At 57.9% G+C, this 20,393-nt stretch overlaps 2 protein-coding genes across 3 annotated transcripts in view; both read right to left on the reverse strand.

Moving 5' to 3' along the window:
* The window catches only part of FASN (fatty acid synthase), a 19,633-nt gene extending 17,449 nt beyond the window's left edge, over nt 1-2,184 (reverse strand). Inside the window, exons 1-2 of one of the 2 annotated variants that reach the window (XM_032176600.3) lie at nt 1,977-2,184; nt 235-363 (exon numbers count right to left, since the gene is read on the reverse strand). In XM_032176600.3, the coding sequence (XP_032032491.1) occupies nt 235-361 (127 nt within the window). In that variant the 5' untranslated portion in view covers nt 362-363; nt 1,977-2,184. Of the gene's footprint in view, nt 1-234; nt 369-1,976 lie in introns of both variants that reach the window. The other variant, XM_032176599.3, reaches the window with a different exon arrangement.
* Nucleotides 2,185-5,121: 2,937 nt separating this feature from the next.
* CCDC57 (coiled-coil domain containing 57) overlaps nt 5,122-20,393 on the reverse strand; it is a 35,365-nt gene continuing 20,093 nt past the window's right edge. Inside the window, exon 5 of the mRNA XM_058428791.1 lies at nt 5,122-5,688. Within this exon, the coding sequence (XP_058284774.1) occupies nt 5,366-5,688 (323 nt within the window). The 3' untranslated portion in view covers nt 5,122-5,365. The remainder of the gene's footprint in view (nt 5,689-20,393) is intronic.

Genomic DNA, 20,393 nt, shown 5'->3' on the forward strand with positions numbered 1-20,393 from the left:
TTGGGAGAACCTCCTGGTGGGCTGGGTGCATTTTCTAGGCCACTCTGGTGCAATGTCCAGGAAGGAGGCTGCAGCTTGGCCTCGCCCATGGGTGACCAGTGGCTCTGCAGCTGGGACTGGCCTCAGGCCAGTGCCTGGGTGGTAAGGACACAGCAAGGCAGGGAGGCTGGTGTGAGGACAAAGGTGGAGATGGAGCTTCCCACCCCAGGCACGGGGAGCCCCGCAGCCACATACCCGCCTTCCAGCGACGGTCGTCGTCCGTGACCATGTCCACACCGCCGATGAGGTTGTCCCAGAACTCCTGCAAGTTCTCTGACTCCGGCAGCTTCCCGGACATGCCGGCAATCACCACCTCCTCCATGGCTGCTCTGCAAGGCGGGCGGTGTGAGTGCCCCACACATCCCAGCCACGACACCCCCGTCAGCAGCCTCAGCACCCAGAACAGGTGGACGGACACCCATGGGGCCAAACGCCACCCTGAGGGTCCGTGCGGGCCCTGACCCTGCTCTCGCTGAGAGGGGCTGCGTGCTCTGGGAACAGGCCCGCCTCTGGGCCCTGACCCATTCAGTTCAGGGTATTGGCTGGGGTACCCCACTGGAGCTCCCCAGCAGTTAGTGGTTTCTGTGCCTGTGTCGGCTTCCACCCGGCTGAGCCTCAGCCTTCCAAGGCTCCTGGAGCTTGTCCCAGGCCATCCTTAGGGCACCCGGGGGCTCACAGTGAGGAGCAGGCAGGGTCACCCGAGATGGGGACGAGGCCTTAGGTGGCAAGCCTGCTAAGGGCCATCAAGGAAACGGAGAGGCAGAGTCCCAAAGCTGGGGCATGGAGGTGGCAGGGAGCCCTAGAGGGGGGTACTCAGCACCCATGCTCACCCGTGTTGGGGTGGGGGCCCGCTGTCCAGGCCAGCCCAAGAGCCCCAGAGCTGGGGAGGGACGAAATGGGGATAGCCTGTGCTCTGGGGGAAAGGTGGCCCCTGCCCCACTGTGGACCGACCCAGCCAGTCCAACCCCTCCAGCAGGGTCCAACCTGGAGAACCACTCCTGGCCAGGACACGCAGGTGTTGCCTAGCACCCCTCACCTGCGCGGGTGAACCCACAGACGCTTGCCTCCCCATACCGAGCCACACCACAGCAGGCCCTCCCTGGAGCCCAGGTCCCTAAGATCCCGCACAGGTGCCCAGGCCGCCGGCTCCTCATCCAGCATGGGGGCTGATGCAGCCCTGGGGGGAGGGGGCGGAGGCCAGCGCTGGTCTGGCCACTTGCATGAGGCCTCAGGGCCTGATGCGCGCGCCGCCTCTCGGCAGTGCGGCCTCCCTCGGGCCGTACCGGCAGGGTGGTGGCCGCCTTCCCACCCACCGCGATTCACACAGGCTTGGCTGCCCCGGGCTGGCTCCAGGCGCGCACGCTGGGTCCTCGCCGCTTGCTATTCACGCGTGGTCGACGGCCAGGCAGGGGGTGGGAACACCGCGGCGCGCCCGGCCTCCCTTCGCCCCGGGAGGGGGCTGCTCGGGACCCCTGCGCTTCGGCCGGGTAGCGCCACGTGATGGGGATGCCGGTCCCGGCGCGGTCCCTGCTCCCTCCCCCTTCCCTCGCGGCGTCCCCTTCGGGCTGGGCCTCGGCTACGGGGCGGCCCCAGGAGGAGGATGCGGCGGCGCCTTTGTGGGCGCGGGGAGGCCGAGCCGGGGGCTCCTCCAGGCCCTTCAGGGTCCGCGGCCTCCCCCCCGGGAAGCGAAGGCGGCTGTTGGCGGCGCTCCCCGGCGTCCTTCCCCCGCCATCCGCCCACCTACTCCGCGGGGCCCCGGGCGCCTCCGAAGGGGCTCGAACACCGAGACCCGGACAGGCCGCGCAGGCGACCCCTGGATACGGGGCCAGGCCACGCGCGCCCCGAGAGCGGAGGATGAGGAGCCAGGCCGCCCCGGGGACCCCGGGCCCAGCCCCGACCACGACCCGCGCCCCGGCCACAGCGCCGGCTGCTCGTACCTGGTGAGGGCGCGGGCGGCGGTGCGGGCGGCGGAGAGCGAGGCTGGAGCGCGGCGGAGCGGGAGGCTGAAGCGCGGCGGAGAGGGAGGCCGGGGCCGCTGCCGTCTCTCTGGCTCCCTCTAGGCCGGCGCCGACGCTATTTAAACCGCGGCCATCCCCGGGCGGCCACGCCACATGGGCTGACAGCTTGGCTGCGCCGCCCAGGCCAATGAGCGTCGGGGCTGCGCCCCGGGACCCGGCGCGCCGCCGCCGGTGGGGTGATGCCCGTGCGCGCCGCCGCCCGAGCCGGGACCCTGCGCGGGAACGCGCCGGGGGTGGGGTGGGGCTGGGCCTGGGGAGCGCCGGGGGCGGGGCGGGCGGGAAACCACCGCCCCCCGACTTCCGCTTCCCGCCCCGCGGGCCCCGATGCACACGCGGCTGGGACCGCGCCCGCGGCGCGCCTCTGGGGCCTTCCCCGACTCCTGTGTCCGCCGGGGCCACGTGTGCGGGATGGGAATGCTTGGGCCACACTGGGGACTACACTGTGGCCACACCGGGGGTCCAGCCGGCTGCGGCGGGGCGCTGGGACTCACAGGCGCGCGGAAGGACGGACTGACGGACCCGCGTGCCCGCACTTCGGCCGCCGACTCTACGCCGCTGTCGCTGCCCGCGCGGAGCTGGCTGAGGGCGTGGCGCGGCGGCAGCAGCAGCCAATCGGGCGCCAGGGGTGTTCGCGCCGGCCCAATGGCGGCGCGCGGGTGGGCGTTGCTAGGCGATAGGGTGATGGGCGGGCGGCGGGGCGGTCCCGGATGCCTCGCGGGCCGCGGCGCGAGTGCGGGCGTTGACCCGGCCGCGGGCGCCCCGGCCGGGGTTACTGTCGGTCATCGCAGCGCCTCCCGTTTTCCTCGCGGGGCCGGCTGGGAACCCAGACCCCAGACGGACGTCCACCCACCCGACGGCCCGTCCTTGGCAGCCTCCCGGGGACCGGGACGAGGCGCAGGGCCGAACGGGCGAGCGCACTCCAGGCCGCTGGAGCTCGGCTGAGGGGAGGGGCGCGGCCACGTGGCGAGCGGGGTCGGCCGGGACACCCACCTGCTGTGGTGCGAACAAAGGGAGCCGCTGCCCAGCTTCCCTGGGCGGAGGCTGCGAGTTTTCTAGGCGCGCACCCACGGGCGGGGGCTCAGCCCGGCCCTCGCGCGCTCCCTCCCTCCCGAGTGATTCCTCTCCTCGAATCGTTGCCCCTTGGGTGGCCTGAGCCCTGAAGCGCGGCCTCCCTTTTCTGACCGCTTCGCGCCTGCGGGGCCACGCACCCCATGGGGGGCAAGCGGGCCTTGTGAGGCCACAGGTGTCTCTGGCTGCATGTCCTACTTTGAGGGCTCAGGAAGCCCGGGCCGCTGAAGGGGAACCGGAGACTGGGGCCCCTGTCCCCTCTGCAAGTGCCCGGCTTCCTCCCTCTCCTGAGAGCAGGCCTGAGGGTCAGGCGGCCACTCCGCGTCTTTTCCCTTCTGGGGCTGTGGTTCACGCGCGGTGGGACTGAGGGTCAAGGAAGGACAAGGGAAGACAGGGCTGGGGGCTGGCCCCGCACTGGGGGTTCTTCTGATTCAGGGTGAGTGAGGCCCTGTGTCAGCCTCAGGCATGCGGGCACACAGCTCCGGCTCTCCATGCTCCAAACCTCCCAGGTGGCCCTGGCTGCCAGTGCTGGTGGTCAGCGGCCAGCAGGGCCCTGCTCTCTGCAGCCTGTCGGGGGCTGGGCCAGCTACAGGGGAGCCCTAGCCGGCTCCCAAGGAGGTTGGAGACTCGTCCAGCACCCTGAGGGCTTCTACAGAAAGTGAGCGGCAGCGGCCGGGCTTGGTGGCTCACGCCTGTAATCCCAGCACTTTGGGAGGCCAAGGCTGGCAAATCACGAGGTCAAGAGTTGTAGACAAGCCTGGCAAACATAGTGAAACTCCGTCTCTACTAAAAATACAAACATTAGCCCAGTGTGGTGGCGCGTGCCTGTAGTCCCAGCTACTCGGGAGGCTGAGGCTGGAGAATAGCTTGAACCAAGGAGGCAGAGGTTGCAGTGAGCCGAGATCGCGCCACTGCATTCCAGCCTGGGCGACAGAGCGAGACTCTGTCTCAAAAAAAGAAACAAAAAAACCTCACAGGGCCATGGCTCGATTCCAGGGGACATGTATGGGAGACCACAGAGCACTGAGAGCCCCCCAGCCCATCCCCAACTCCGCCTGGATTCCCATGGAGCAAGTGAGGGACGCTAACTTCAAACGCCCCTGCCCTAGGGACCAGAGCCTTTGTCTGTGTGATGTGGTCTCTGCTTGTCACGTTTATCCAGCCCGCACACCTGTGAGCTAGGCCAGCCGATGGCACTGTCTATATTTTACACGGGGGTGCAAACCAAAGCTGCAAAGGTCCCACGATTTGCCAAGGTGGCACGGCAGGTTAGGGCTGGGAGCGGCGTTCTCCCATCGTCTTCCCAGAGAAGCTGTCTGCCCAGTTCAGAAAGGTGGCCCGAGGGTATACGGCAAGGCCCGTCAATTCACCCAGCTGGGTACCGGCTGCCTCCACCCCTGCACTCTGCTGTGGGCAGAGTGTGACCACGCCTGGGTGCTGGGCGGGGGGGCAGAGACTGGGCTCTGGAGGAGTGGGAGTGGGATATGAACCCCCCCCAGTCGCCATCCTGCCGGTTGCAGAGCCCTGTGTCTGTGTGATGAACGCCCCCCAGTTACCCTCCTGCCGGTTGCAGAGCCCTGTGTCCGTGTGATGAACCCCCCCAGTCACCGTCCTGCCAGTTGCAGAGCACTGTGTCCGTGTGGAGGACACGAGAGGACTCTTGGAAGTGCTTTTTGGCGGGGTAGTGCAGTGTGTTCCGGGCGGACGGGCGTCAGTTTACATGTGCGTTTCTCATCCTTGCAGGTACCTGGCCCCGGGCACTCAGGTGGCAGGGACATCTTGCTGTTATCCTTCGTGGGGGTGGGCGTGGAAGGCCCAGCAGTGACCGCTGTCCCGGGTGGGTCCCCACCCTGTCAGCACCTGACATGCGCACCCCAACCTGCGTGAGGCCCAGGTGCCCACCTGGCTTCCGGGGGTCACCTTGGCCAGGTTCTCTGGGATCAAAGGCTCTCACTCCTTCTGGGAGGGCCCCTCCCATGGTACTCTTAGGAGATGCCTGCTTTGTGGGTGGGCTTTCTGATCTGCCCCCTGCCTGCTACCATGCTCTGAGGAAGGCCACACTGCCCCCAACACCACTGGTGTGCAGATGGCTGTGCGTGGTGACACGGGCAGGCCAGGCTCTGGCACAGGCACTTGATACTGCATTTCTCAAGTAGGACAGATAAACAACGCTGCGGCCAAGCAGATGCCCCAGGGAGGAACCTGGTTTTAATGGGCCCTGTGCTCAGGGAGGCCTTCAGTCAGCAGGGTCGCCTCAGCAGCATTTGGGAGCCTGCCCTGCAGCTCCCTGCCTCCACCCTGCACGCTGTGCCCACACACCCCCAACACGTAGGTGAAAGCACAGGCACCCCGGGTGGGGCGGGGCGGGACGGGGGGGAGGAAGTGTCCATAATGTTGTTACGGATCTTGGGGGGCCTCTGGCAGCTTTTAGCTTTTGCAGGATGAGACCGGGAGGCTCCTGTGGGCTTGACCTTTGCCTGGGCTGCCGTCTTCATCCCTGGGGTGGCAACGCCTGCTTGCGTCTTGACGGGGCTCCTGTGGGCTGCTGGAGGAGCTGGGAGCTCTGTCAGGTAAAGAGAAAAGAAAAGCATGCGTCAGGAGCGCAGGAGGAGCAGGAGGCTGTGCTCACACGCACTGCACATGGGCAGCGCTTCTGCGTCCCCGGCCAGCGGGGGCCCTGTGACCCTTGGCCTGGCTTTCCTCCAGGAGTCCATGAAGGCCAAAGGATCCTCCTGGAGTGACCAGAGGGCTGTGGCCTCGCCTTGCTCAGTGGGTCCTGCTTGGCAGGGCCTGGGCCTGCCCCTCCACTGGGCACCTGGACATCTGCCTCTGAAAATGGTCCTGTTGTGACCATTTCGTAATGGGTCCCAGGAGGGGGCAGGGGTGCTGGGGTAAATGGTTGACTCAAAACTCCTCCTCCCAGGCTGCCCCGGGTGTCCCTACCGTCTGAGACACATCGCCTGCCCCCGCCTCCCCTCGCCTCCCCGATGGGCCAGCAGCGCCAGGCTTTTGAGGCCAAAGGAAAGGCCGCGCTAGTGGGTACCACGTGGCCGGGCACAGGCCGAGGGCCCAGGAGTGCGCCACACACAGAGGCTGGGGCCTAAGTGCCAGGTAGCTAAAACCATCTTCGCAGAGGGGTGTTGTAGGGGATCTTCTTTATCTGGCCAGTTTTTCTCTATTTTTCATTTTTTGAATTAAGAATGTGAGTTTTTTTTTTTTTTGGTAAAACAACAGCAAAATGTTATTAAAAATCCATGCAAGGGCCGGGCTTGGTGGCTCACGCCTGTAATCCCAGCACTTTGAGAGGCCGAGGTGGGTGGATCACTTAATGTCAGGAGTTCAAGTCTAGCCTGGCCAACATGGTGAAACCCCGTCTCTACTAAAAATACAAAAAATTAGCCGGGCGTGGTGGTGGGCACCTGTAATCCCAGCTACTCAGGAGGCTGAGGCAGCGGAGTGGCTTGAACCCGGGAGGCAGAGGTTGCAGTGAGCCAAGATCGCGCCACTGCACTCCAGCCTGGGCGGACAAGGGCAAACTCCATCTCAAAAAAAAAAAAAAAAAAAATAGATCAAGGTAAGATGTGAGCTCAGCGTCCACTGAGTGGCCACATTGTGGCTGGGGTGAGGTCTAGAGGGCTGCAGCACGTGGCCGAGTGCGGCCCGGTGGGCAGTCTGGACAGGCTGACCCGGGCAGGTCAGCAGGTGGCCAAGGCCTCCTGCTGGAGCCCAGCCTGTGTGGTCTGCGTGCAGCCTGGGTGACTGGGAAGCGTCTGTGCTTTGGGGACACTGGCAACGACACACTCTCGGCTGGGTTGCGCACTGCCCATGGGGGCAGCCACACACTCCCGCCCTGGCCCTGGGCCCCTCTTCCCATCTCAGCTTCTTCCACTCCGATCCACTCTTGGGGTCTCAAGACACCCAGAACCAGCCTTCCTTTCCCTGCAGCCTCGTTGGGGCCACACAGTCACACAGTTCCTGGCCCCCTGCTGGGGTCCTAGGGGACCCTGGATGCTGCCTGCTCCCTTTGCTTCCAATCCCCAGAGGAATTCCTCCTCTTCACACAAAGGCTCCCACCCCTTGCCTCTCGACAATAAGCCCGCCTGACCTGGTCCCAGCCAACGCCCCCATCCCCACTCCCTCCCCCCACCCCCACACCGGCTCGCAGAGGGTGGGGTATCCCGTGGAAAGGGCTTCCCGCTGGGAAGCTGGTCCTCTGACCAGGCCCCAGTGCTCCACTGTGACCCTGAGGCGTCTCCTCAAACCCAGAGGCCTTGGTTGTCCCTCTGTAATGCTCAGGGATTCTGGGGGCTTTGCTCCGCTTGATCCTCCTGAGACAAAGCCTGCGGAGATTTTCAGAAAAAGTGAGCTGAGGTTGGGGGGTGAAGGGCCTGCCCCTTTGCCTGGGAGGCCTGAGCTGGCCCTGCTGGGAGGACCCTGGCTGTATCCCGGGCGAAGCAGGGAGGTGTGAGTGGGTCACAGTCCCCAGGGCAGGGAGGGTGAGCTGGCCCCTAGCTCAGAATATCCACTTTACAGGCTCTGGTTTCTTCACTGGTCCTTTTCCTGCTGAGCCCTCCTCAGTGATGATGGTGGCAGGGAACTGGCCATGAACCCAGGACCCCAGGGCAGCAGACAGACCCAGCCCAGCCCGTCCTAGGTCGGAGGCACGGAGCTGGGTGTGTCAAGGCGGCTGCCCCAGGCGTGACTCCCTGTGACCCCGGATTCTTCTTCTACCTGATGCTAATCTGAGGTCAACCCAGTAACTGGTGTGTAAAAACACTCTTGGCCTTCACCACTCTCCGCCCCTCCTTCTCGCCTGACCTGTTTTGCCGAGCCTGGCCGGGATTTCTCTTTCTGCGTTGGGCTGATTGGGCCGCAGGGAAACCATGTGGACAGAGTTTGCCGGGTGCAGCATGAGGAACGCCCCTCTTGGGTCCTGCACCCCTCCCCCACGGGCTGCTCGTGCTCTGGCCCCGAACAGAGCTTCTGGAAAGTTCCTGAAACATCCAGGGTCTTGCAGTGATTAACCAAGGGAGGGAGACTGGGGCCTGCTTGCCCCTCCCAGGCTTAACCCCTCCCAGGGCCTAGTGTGTGCTGAGGCAGGGCCCCCTGGGCTGGGCTCCGTCCCCTCAGGCAGCTGCACCATACTTGGAGGGTTTTTTAAATTTTTATTTATTTTGTTTGAGACAGAGTCTTGCTCTGTCACCCAGGCTGGAGCGCAGTGGTGTGATCTTGGCTCACTGCAAGCTCCGCCGCCCGGGTTGACACCATTCTACTGCCTCAGCCTCCCAAGTAGCTGGGACCACAGGCGCCCGCCACCATGCCCGGCTAAGTTTTTTGTATTTTTAGTAGAGGTGGGGTTTCACTGTGTTAACCAGGATGGTCTCGATCTTCTGACCTCGTGATCCACCCACCTCGGCCTCCCAAAGTGCTGGGATTACAGGCGTGAGCCACCGTGCCCGGCCTTGGAGGTTTGAAGCTGGTGGAATCTCAGGGAGGACACAGCTTGTCCTATTGCAGGGAAGGTGTGGCCCTCACTCCCGTCTCAGCCTGGGGGCATGAGAACTCTGAGCACAAAGGGGACGGAGCTGGTCCCCAGCTTTCTGGCCACCCTGTGGGTTTCTTCTCCTGCACCTGAGCCTCAGCCTAGCTCTTGACCAAGTTGGCCTCTGGTGGCTCATTCTCCAGGCTGCTCCGGGCTCTCTGGGTGCCCCTGGGCACACCTGCCTGGCTTCCTAGGGCTTTGGGAAGGGCCGGTGAGCCCACGCCTTCCCTGGTTCTCCAGAGCCTGCCTTGGGGCTGATTAGGGCCTGGCCATGATGGCAGCTCAGGCCTCAAGTCCATTCTGTGGCACAGGGGCCCTTCCATCTCCCTGTGGCCTCCGCTGCTCTCTGTGGTTCACTCCTGCTGTGCCAAGGGCCCTTGTTCTGCTGAACCCCCTTTGGCTGCCACAGGGGTCCTCACACACCCAAGATCAACCCTTCTCAAATGCATCTAATTATTGCTAAGTCTCTTGGGAGCAAGGCTTTTCCCACCACTGTCGCACGGCACCCAGGCCTTTAGTGCAGACAGTGACAGCGAATGTGACTTGGCTCCCCTGACCCCGAATCTCCAGAAGCTGCGTGCACCTTTCCAGCGTCCCCACGCCGGTGAGGCTCACAGGCCACGCCCAACTGCGTCTCCCCAGCCTGTGTCAACCCTCACCTGCTAATGTCTCCTAATGGACACCCCCAGCCCTGAGCTCCTGGAGCTCAGCCCTGGGGGTCACACTGGCCCCTGGGCTGCCTTTATGGGACTGAGTGTGACAACAGGAGAGCAATGGGGTACAGGGAGGGAGGCCCAGGTGATCTGGTTCCCACGGTCCCTCCACAGGGGGACGCTCTGGGCCTGTTATGTCCAGCTGCCTTCCACGCCTCACTGGCACAGGGAGCCTGGAGCCCCCCACTGGGCAGATGCACAAGAGGGGAGGGTACTGGACACTGCAGGCTCCAGGGCTCTGGGCAGTCCTGCCACCCATCACTCAGCCTGGTGAGGCAGGGCCAGCAGGAAACCCCAGATCCTTCAGGCCCCGCCTGCTGGCCTTTGGAGCAGAGGAGAGGTGGGACTTCGGGGGCCTGGGCGCTGACCACAGGCTGATCCCTTGTTCCATGCCAGCACCTCCTCTGGGCGCCTGTGGCTCCTCCCCCAATGGCACTGGCAGGTCCCCTGCTACTGCTGAGCCTGCCTAGGCCTGTGTGCTACAGCCTGTCAGTGTTGCCCAATGTGGGCTCCATCCCAGCCCTTGAGAGGGGTCACCTAGTAGTGGGGTGCAAGCTGGAGCCCCAAGGAAGGGAATTTAAGGGAAACACATTGTGGGCATAAGGCTTTGAGAGACGTGGGTCTGTCCCTACCGGAGGCTGCGTCGCGCAAGGCGGGCACACAGGCCTCACTTGCGCGAGAAGAGACCCAGAGACGCATGGCCTTCCTCCTGGGCCGGCTCCCGACCAGAGCCCATCTGAGCTCAGCCCACAGGAAGGGGAAGTGCCGAGAACCCCAAGCACAGGTGGCTGCAGGCTGGTGGGTGCTGAGGAGGCCGCTAGGAGGCTGGGACGGTGAAAGCCAGGGCCAGGTAGTGGCCTGCGAGCTGGACAGCCTCTGGGTCTCTCCACACCCCACCCTTCTCCTGCCTTTCAGAGGAAAAAAGGCAGGAGAAGGCCCTGAGGCCCCGGAAGGAAAGTGACACGCAACAGCTGAGCTGGGGCGACGAGAAGTGGCAGCTGTCTCCGCTGTTTCGGAGGCATGGGAACTGTTTCCTGGTCCTAAAGTGAGGAATGCTGTTCTCATGCCCCTCGGGCCAGGACTCTGCACTGAGTGCTGAGTGCCTGGGGTGGTGTTTAGACAACTCGTGGTCTCTGTTGGCACTGTCTGGAGACAGCAAAAAGCAGCATGGGCCACTGTGCAGGGGCGATTCTGGGTAAAATTCATGAAAAGGGAACTTTCAAAAGGGGCCCATAGGGCCCTCCCAGGTCTGCCAGGCCAGCTTACAGCTCCAGGTGGGCACCCTAGCATCTTAGGGCCACAGACCAGCGGGTCACCGCCATGTCCCCGGGGAACAGCACTGCCTGCCACTCACTTTGCCTGAGACCCGTGTCTCAGGGCTGCTCCCTGCATGTCTTGGCAGGAGAACGGACAGCTGGGAAGGAGGCCACACTCTCCTCCAGGGAGCCTGGCTCTGCCGGAGCTACGCCAGCCACGCACATATCAGCTGCCCGACCTGCTCGGGACACTGAGGGCCACATGCCTGGCCAAAAGCCTCTCCCCACTCCCTCTTCTCCCCTGGAGACCAGGCCCCTGGAGTTGCTCTCCAGAGATCTGGGCAATGACCCTCTGGATCCCAGGGTTTTTGGTTCCCCTGGGAAAAGAGGCAAAGGCCCACATGCCTGCAGTAGGTTGGGGGTGGGGGGGATGCATGGCACAGCGGCTTGGCACCCGGGTGGGGCACGGATGCTGCGGGAGTGGGGAGTGGCTGCCTTGGACCCTGCTGTGTGGCTTGTCGCCCCCCATGGCGTCTCTGCGCCTCCATTTGACTCCAGCTGCACGGCACACAGGGCGAGGTTAGCATGAGGGTCCAAAGCAGCCCCCCGCCAGAGAGGAGGAGGAAGAGGCCCCTAGGTAGGTGCATGCTTCTGGACCTGGCGATCAGCACACCGTGAGGATGGGCGGATGGAGTTGGTCTGCACGTTCCAGAATGAATGGGGCCATGTTGTGGCAGGAGGAGGGGGGCAGCCTGGGTTGAAGAAACACCCCCTGCTGTCCAACAGTTGCACTGCCTGCTCCCCTGGCAACGCCTGCCACGTGGACTGCAGAAGACACATTAGCCCCTGGGCTGGAAGTCGTGCACCGGCGTCCACCTGAGATGGGCCTCTGGGAGGGAACAGCCGCCGGCCCTCCTGCCTCAGCTGCTCTCAGCATCCTACAGTGCCATCGGGTGCTCTCATGACAGATGCCTTCAGAATAGGCTTTTCTACAGAAAGGGGGTGGGCTCCAGGGCCCAGAGTCACGGCATGGACGAGGGGGTTTTGGGTCACTCTGCACATACCTCAGGAAGGAAGTCCTGGTCAGAAAATGCATGAGCATTTCTGGTGGACCCACCTGCTCCTGGGGCAGGCTGGTCTCTATCCGCATTTCCCATCCCACATGCCTCCTTGCCTCTGTCCACGTGATGTTGGAGCAGCAAGCCTTCTCCAAGCTCAGAGTCAGAGGCCACAGGCCACTGTCCCCTTGGCCAGGCCACAGTCCTTGACTCTGGAGCACTCAGCAAGTGGCAGAGATGAGTGACCTGCGGCCACTCTGGATACTAGTGTGATGAGTGTGATGGCTTGCCCGGGTCCTGGAGTTTTGCTGAGAGAGCGCCTGACCTGTGCTCCCACCCCTAAAAACGGGCTCCTCTGTGGACAGCCGGGCTGTTCTTGCTCCTCGGAGGAGTCCCCCAGCCCCTCAGGAAAGAGGTTCAGCCCTGGTCACAGACTGGGCATAAAATTTGCACATTTATAGCAGGGTCCGCCGAAAGCCTAAAACAACAGTGAGTTTCAGGGCAGGATCTCTCTTGCTTGTGTTGCATTGGTGTCATGTTGTCGCTGGCTCTGAGTTTTAAATGGAAATACACAGGGTAGTGCATGTGATGGTGTCCAAGATGCACAGCAGATTTTCATTCACAAAAAAATCTGGCCACAAGAGCTAAGCGGAAATACCTTCCGCTGTCCTTCCCAAGTCACAGAGCAAACGCCTCGGTTCCCAGGGGTCCGCATCAGTTCTGGTGGAGGCAGTGACTGTGAGTGTGACCAGATGGGCTAATTTGTCCTGAAATTTAGTTGGGACAGCTATAGTTTCCTAATTCTATGACCAGAGAGGGAAACGTTTCACTGAAGCTCTATGGCCGGCATCTCCAGGGGCATCCTGGGAAGGAAGGAGCCTCGCTTTCTCCAGGGCAGGGGCAGGGTGGGGCGGGGCAGGCCGGGTGTGTCTGTGTGAAGTGGGTACATGCTCACACTCTTTAAGCTGCCACTGCTTCCTTTAGGACAGAATGAAGTTCTTTGAGGAGGCTGATGAAGACAGAATATGGATAAGGCCAAACTTACACAAAATCCTTCTACATCTTCATATCAAAACATGTTAAACATAAACCTCCAAATACCTACAGGGATACAAGCACAGGGCTTCCTAAACAGGTGAGACATGCAGCCTCGTTCTATCCGAGACCCACACAGAAAGTCTTGGGGGAGTCACCGAAGGAAGGAGGAGAAAGAGCTCAGAAGAAGCCATAAGAGAGCAAGACATGGACAGGAAACCGGGTGGCCCCAGCGCCCCGCAGGAGAGCTCAGACTCCAGGGCTGGCGGGGGTGCAAAGGGGAGCGTGTGGAGCACATGCCTTCCACGGGCCTACGAGGCGGCTGCGAGGCATAAGGTTCTGTGAGCCCGGTGTGACCTGGCAGATGTTACCACAGGACAAAATTAGAATGTGTAACTTGTAAAACAGCAGAGGAAAACTTGATTTCTCCAGTGTAAAACAAGAACGTAGGAAAATGAAACAAATGGAAAATAAATAATATGGAGATTAAGTTCCAGTAGACAATAGTTCAATGGATATTTACAGATGAGTAAACTGACTAATGAAAAAGAATTCTTAGGTTGAATTTTTTAAAAATAAAGATCCGGCCAGGCGCAGTGGCTCACACCTGTAATCCCAGCACTTTGGGAGGCTGAGGCAGGTGGACCACGAGGTCAGGAGATCGAGACCATCCTGGCTAACATGGTGAAACCCTGTCTGTACTAAAAATACAAAAAATTAGCCGGGCGTGGTGGTGGGCACCCGTAGTCCCAGTTACTCGGGAGGCTGAGGCAGGAGAATGGCATGAACCTGGGAGGCGGAGCTTGCAGTGAGCCGAGATCGCGCCACTGCACTCCAGCCTGGGGGACAGAGAAAGACTCTGTCTCAAAAAAATAATAATAAAATAAAATAAAATAAAATAAAAAATGGGCCAGGTGCAGTGGCTCACGCCTGTAATCCCAGCGCTTTGGGAGGCCAAGGCAGGTGGATCACGAGGTCAGGAGATCGAGACCATCCTGGTTAACACGGTGAAACCCCGTCTCTACTAAAAATACAAAAAATTAGCCGCGTGAGGTGGTGGGCACCTGGAGTCCCAGCTACTCGGGAAGCTGAGGCAGGAGAATGGCGTGAATCCCGGGGGGTGGAGCCTGCAGTGAGACGAGATCGCGCCACTGCACTCCAGCCTGGGTGACAGCAAGACTCTGTCTCAAAAAAAAAAAAGAAAAAAAAGATCCAACAATAAAAGATCCAGTTAAAAAGACAGAAAAAGTAAAAATTAAAAAATAAAATAGAATTAGGCAGAAAATGTCATAAGAGGCAAAGAACTCTGTTTTTTTTGTTTGTTTGTTTGTTTTTTTTTGAGACAGAGTCTCGCTCTGTCACCCAGGCTGGAGTGCAGTGTCGTGATCTCAGCTCACTGCAGTGTCCACCTCCCGGGTTCAAGCACTTCTCCTGCCTCAGCCTCACGAGTAGCTGGGATTACAGGTGCCTGCCACCTTGCCTGGCTAATTTTTGTATTTTTTGTAGAGATGGGATTTCACCATGTTGGCCAGGCTGGTCTTGAACTCCTGACCTTAAGTGATCCACCCTCCTCGGCCTCTGAAGTGCTGAGATTACAGGCGTGAGTTGCCATACCTGGCCAGAACTCTGCATTTTAAAAGGTAAGACTTCAGATGCAGAAAAAAGAAAAAAATAAATAAAAAGGTACGACTTCAAAACATGTCAAGTACTGACAGACAGAACTGCAGGAAAGAGGTAACTGAGAGTAGATGAAGGTGTTAACTCACCCACGTTCCTCAAAAACAAACCCGTGTACTCCTGGCAAAAACTCATTAATTAACAGGACTGGTTGGCTTGAGTCATGAGGCACAGGAGGTCTAACCTTGCAGGCAGATGATTCACTTTCTCTTTTGGCAAACATACCATGCCTAGAATCTGATCATATCAGGCCACAGAGCAAGTCTCAATTCATTTCAAACGTAATGCAATAAAATTTGAAACCAACATCAAAACCTCTCATCCTGGCCGGGTGCGGTGGCTCATGCCTGTAATCCCAGCACTTTGGGAGGCCGAGGCGGGGGGATCACGAGGTCAGGAGATCAAGACCATCCTGGCTAACACAGTGAAACCCCGTCTCTACTAAAAATGCGAAAAATTAGCCAGGCGAGGTGGCGGGCGCCTGTAGTCCCAGCTACTCGGGAGGCTGAGGCAGGAGAATGGTGTGAACCCCAGGGGGCGGAGCCTGCAGTGAGCCGAGATCGTGCCACTGCACTCCAGCCTGGGAGACAGTGAGACTCTGTCTCATAAAAAAACAAAAAACAACAACAAAAAAACCTCTCATCCTGCTTCTGCTTCAAAATTGTAAAACCTACTACTGAATAATCTTTGGTTATAAAGAAAATCATAAAATGAATTAAGAATTATTTATGCCAGGCACGGTGGCTCGCGCCTGTAATCCCAGCACTTTGGGAGGCTGAGGCGAGTGGATCACGAGGTCAGGATATCAAGACCATCCTGGGTAACACGGTGAAACCCAGTCTCTACTCAAAAAACATACAAAAACATAGCCGGGCGTGGTGGCAGGCACCTGTAGTCCCAGCTACTCGGGAGGCTGAGGCAGGAGAACGGTGTGAACCTGGGAGGCAGAGCTTGCAGTGAGCCGAGATTGCGCCACGGCACTTCGGCCTGGGTGACAGAGCAAGACTCCGTCTCAAAAAAAAAAAAAAAAATCATCTGGGCATGGTGGCGGGCACCTGTAATCCCAGTTACTTGGGAGGCTGAGGCAGGAGAATCGCTTGAACCTGGGAGGTGGAAGGTTACAGTGAGCCGAGATAGGGACACTGCACTCCAACCTGGGTGACGGACTGAGATTCCATCTCAAGAAACAAAACAAAAGAAGAGCAAAAAAACAAAAAAATGAAAAAAGGGAGAGCAAACGAACACAAGAGGGGAGACAATAGAGCTGCACAGCGAGGAGGCCAGGAGGCCACTCACTAGTGAGTCAAATGAAACTCGTAAATTAAACCAGTAAGCTAGATGAAACGAAAAGTTCCAAAATCAGCAACAACAACAAAAAAGCCAATTGAAATGCTCAATAACTTTTTTTTTTTTTTTTTTTTTGAGACAGAGTCTCGCTCTGTCGCCCAGGCTGGAGTGCAGTGGTGTGATCTCGGCTCACTGCAAGCTCTGCCTTTGGGGTTCAAGTGAATTTCAAGCCTCAGCCTCCCGAGTAGCTGGGATTAAAGGCACCGGCCACCACACCCGGCTAAGTTTTGTATTTTTAGTAGAGACAGGGTTTCACCATGTTGGCCAGGCTAGTCTCAAACTCCTGGCCTCAAGTGACCCACCCGCCTCGGCCTCCCAAGGTGCTGGGATTACAGGTGTGAACCACTGCACCTTGCCTGTTTTAAAGCAGAGACAGACTTTTGCTTTGTTGCCCAGGCTGGTCTCGAATTCCTGGCTTCAAGTGATCCTCTCACCCTGGCCTCCCAAAATGCTGGGATTGCAGGTGTGAGCTACTGTGCCCAGCCCCAATAATTGTTAAGGAAATTGAAATGATAATCAAACACTTCCCATCCCAAAAGATCCCCTGGCTGAGATAGTTTTACAGGTGGTTCTGTTGAATTTTCAAGGAAACCAAAATTTCAATAGTCAATTCCTATCTTATTAATTAATTTATTTATTTTGAGACAGTCTCGCTCTGTCGCCCAGGCTGGAGTGCGGTGGTGTGACCTCGGCTCACTGCAACCTCCGCCTCCCGGGTTCAAGCGATTCTCCTGCCTCAGCCTCCTGAGTAGCTGAGACTACAGGTGCCTGCCACCATGCCCAGCTAATTTTTTGTATTTTTTTTTTTGTAGAGATGGGGTTTCACCATGCTGGCCAGGCTGGTCTCGAACTCCTGACCTCGTGATCCTCTCGCCTCAGCCTCCCAAAATGCTGGGAATACAGGTGTGAGCCACCACCTCCGGCCCATCTTATTTAAATTATTTAGAAAAGCAGAAAAAGAGTTGCCCAGTTCATTTTATGAGGTAAAGTAATCTTGGTTCCCAAACCAGATAAGAACACAAGGAAAGAAAACCGTAGGCCTATTTAACTTATAAACATAGCTGCAAAAACTGCATATAAAAACATTAGCAAGTCAAATCAAAAAAGTATTTAAAAATATTTATCAAGTATATTTATCAAGTGTATTTCAATAATGCAAGGTTCATTCAACATCAGAAAATCTATCATATTTCATTAACACATGAAAATAAAAAAATCATGATTATCTTAACACAGAAAAAAACATCTTACAAAGTTTAACACCTAACTTTAATAGAAATTCTAGTTAACCAGGAATTTTTTTTTTCCAGATGGAGTCTTGCTCTGTGGCCTAGGCTGGAGTGCAGTGATGTAATATCAGCTCACTGCAACCTCCGTCTCCCAGGTTCAAGTGATTCTCCTGCCTCAGCCTCCCGAGTAGCTGGGACTACAGGTGCTGCCACTGTGCCTGGCTGATTGTTGTATTTTTAGTATAGACAAGGTTTCATCATGTTGACCAGGCTCCTGACCTCAGGCGATCCACTCACTTTGGCCTCCCAAAGTGCTGGGATTACAGGTGTGAGCCCCCATGCCCAGCCGAGATCTCGAACCTGATGAAGGTTATACGGAAAAGACACACAGGGATTGTTCTCATGAGTGGAAAATCTTGAGCCCCACAGCCTTCATGTTGGAGAATGAGACCGGTGTCCACGGCCACTGCTCCAGGCGCCCCCCCCAACTCTATTTAAAAAAAGCTGGGCGCAGTGGCTCACGCTTGTAATCCCAGCACTTCGGAGGCCAAGGCGGGCGGATCATGAGGTCAGGAGATCGAGACCACGGTGAAACCCCGTCTCTACTAAAAATACAAAAAAAATTAGCCGGGCGTGGTGGCGGGCGCCTGTAGTCCCAGCTACTCGGAGGGGCTGAGGCAGGAGAATGGCGTGAACCCGGGAGGCAGAGCTTGCAGTGAGCCGAGATCGCACCACTGCACTCCAGCCTGGGCGACAGAGCGAGACTCTGTCTCAAAAAAAAAAAAAAGAAAAAGAGGCCGGGTGCGGTGGCTCACGCCTGTAATCCCAGCACAACTTTGGGAGGCTGAGGCGGGCAGATCACCTGAGGTCGAGAGTTGATCAGCCTGACCAACATGGAGAAACCCCGTTTCTATTAATAATACAAAAATTATCTGGGCATGGTGGCACATGCCTGTAATCCCAGCTACTCGGGAGGCTGAGGCAGGAGAATCACTTGAACCCTGGAGGTAGAGGTTGCGGTGAGCCAAAAAAAAAAAAAAAAAGGAAAGAAAAAAGAGTATATGTGCTGGAGGAGAAGTAGAAGACAGCCTCATCATCTCCTCAGCACAAAAACAGAATCAAAGACAGACTTTGTTTTTTTGTTTCTTTTTTGTTTTTGTTTTGTTTTGAGATGGAGTCTTGCTCTGTTGCCCAGGCGGGGGTGCAGTGGTGGGATCTCGGCTCACTGCAAGCTCCGCCTCCCGGGTTCACGCCATTCTCCTGCCTCAGCCTCCCGAGTAGCTGGGACTCCAGGTGCCCACCACCTCACACGGCTAATTTTTTGTATTTTTAGTAGAGACGGGGTTTCACCGTGTTAACCAGGATGGTCTCGATCTCCTGACCTCGTGATCCACCCACCTTGGCCTCTCAAAGTGCCTGGTCTTTTTTTTTTTTTTTTTGAGAGGCTGTCTTGCTCTGTCGCTCAGGTTGGAGCACAGTGGCGCGATCTCGGCTCACTGCAGCTTCGACCTCCCAGGCTCAAACAATACTCCTGCCCCAGCCTCCCAAGCAGCTGAGACCACAGACATGTGCCACCACATCCGGTCTTCTTATCTTTTAAAGCATGTTGGGCCTTGTTTTGATAGAAAGTTGGGTTATATGTTTTCTTGTTTTTTGTTTTTGTTTTTTGAGACAGAGTCTGCTCTTTCACCCAGGCTGGAGTGTAGTGGTGCGATCTCAGCTCACTGCAACCTCTAGCTCCAAGGTTCAAGTGATTCTTGTGCCTCAGCCTCCCAAGTAGTTGAAATTACAGGCACCTGCCACCATGCCCAGCTAATTTTTGTATTTTCAGTAGAGACGGGGTTTTACCAAGTTGGCCAGGCTGGTCGTGAACTCCTGACCTCAAGTGATCCGTCCACCTTGGCCTGCCAAAGTGCTGGGATTACAGGCGTGAGCCATGGTGCTCGCTTTCTTGTCTTTTAAAGAGTGTTGGGCCTTGTTTTGGGTGAAAGTTGGGTTATGTGGTGTTTTTTGTTTTGTTTTGTTTTTTGAGACAAGAGTCTGCTCTGTCACTCAGCCTAGAGTGCAGTGGCGCGATCTCGGCTCACTGCAACCTCTGCCTCTCAGGTTCAAGTGATTCTCGTGCCTCAGCCTCTCGAGTAGTTGGGATTACAGACATGCACCACCATGCCTGGCTAATTTTTGTATTTTTAGTAGAGATGGGGTTTTACCAAGTTGACCAGGCTGGTTGTGAACTCCTGGCCTCAGGCGATCTGCCCACCTCGGCTTTCCAAAGTTCTGGGATTACAGGCGTGAGCTGCCATGCCTGGCTAATTTTTTTTTTGTATTTTTAGTAGAGACGGGGTTTCACCGTGTTCGCCAGGATGGTCTCGATCTCCTGACCTCGTGATCCGCCCACCTCGGCCTCCCAAAGTGCTGGGATTACAGGCGTGAGCCACCGCGCCCAGCCTGGTTATTTCTTAATGTATTTACTTTGTTCTAAAAGTTATTTCAACACAAGTTACTTTCCTAAGTGGCAGTCATGGTTTCGTCATTACAATTTCAAGAAAAGAGCTAACAAACATCTACTTGACCATCCGTTTCTCAGAAAGTTCCGAGACTGCCCTGTCCTTCTTCGGAAGCCACAGGTCATGACAATCAGTGAAGGCGGGGGGCTGGGGTTGTCCGTGCCATTCAGGGCACCCCAGTGCCCCCTTCTTGGCCAGAGCACCAGTTCTTGGATTCCTGTAGCTTCAGTGACAAGGTGCTGTGGAGCTGTGCGTCCAGCCTCATAAAATGTCACCAGTGTGACCTGCTCTCTCAGTCACAGCTTGTCCTGAGAGCAGCAATGGGGCTAGAAGGACAGGGGCAGGTACTGAGAAACAAGAGAGCAGGGTCCTCTCCTTCCTGGACAGCAGGACTGTCCTGATCCCACTGCAAGGCTGCTGTGACAGCGACCAGTGAGGCCCGCGCTGCATGTTTTTGCACACTGAGGAGCTGCCTCCATTCATTCCCCCTCGCATTCCTGGAGCCCACGTACTCCTTACCAAGCTCGCCTCCTGGTTCATGTTTGGGTGAAGGGCTCACGCCAGGCCGGGCATGGGGCCCACACCTGTCATCTCAGCACTTTGGGAGGCCAAGGCGGCAGGACCGCTTGAGCCCAGGAGTTCGACACCAGCCTGGGTGACATAGTGAGACCCCGTTTCTACAATAAAATAAAATAAAATGTAAAAAGATTAGCCAGCTATGGTGATGTGCACCTGTAGTCTCGGCTACTCAGGAGGCCAAGGCAGGAGGATCACTTGAGCCTGGAAAGTTGAGGCCACAGTGAGCCAAGATTGTACCACTGCACTCTGGCCTGGGCAACAGAGCGAGAATAAAGTAAATAAGAGCCCCAAGGCCCCCTTGCCTCCCCTGCAGCTTGGTCTTGCA

This window comes from Hylobates moloch, unplaced genomic scaffold (genome assembly GCF_009828535.3).
Source record: "Hylobates moloch isolate HMO894 unplaced genomic scaffold, HMol_V3 SCAFFOLD_15, whole genome shotgun sequence".
Lineage (NCBI taxonomy): Eukaryota > Metazoa > Chordata > Mammalia > Primates > Hylobatidae > Hylobates > Hylobates moloch.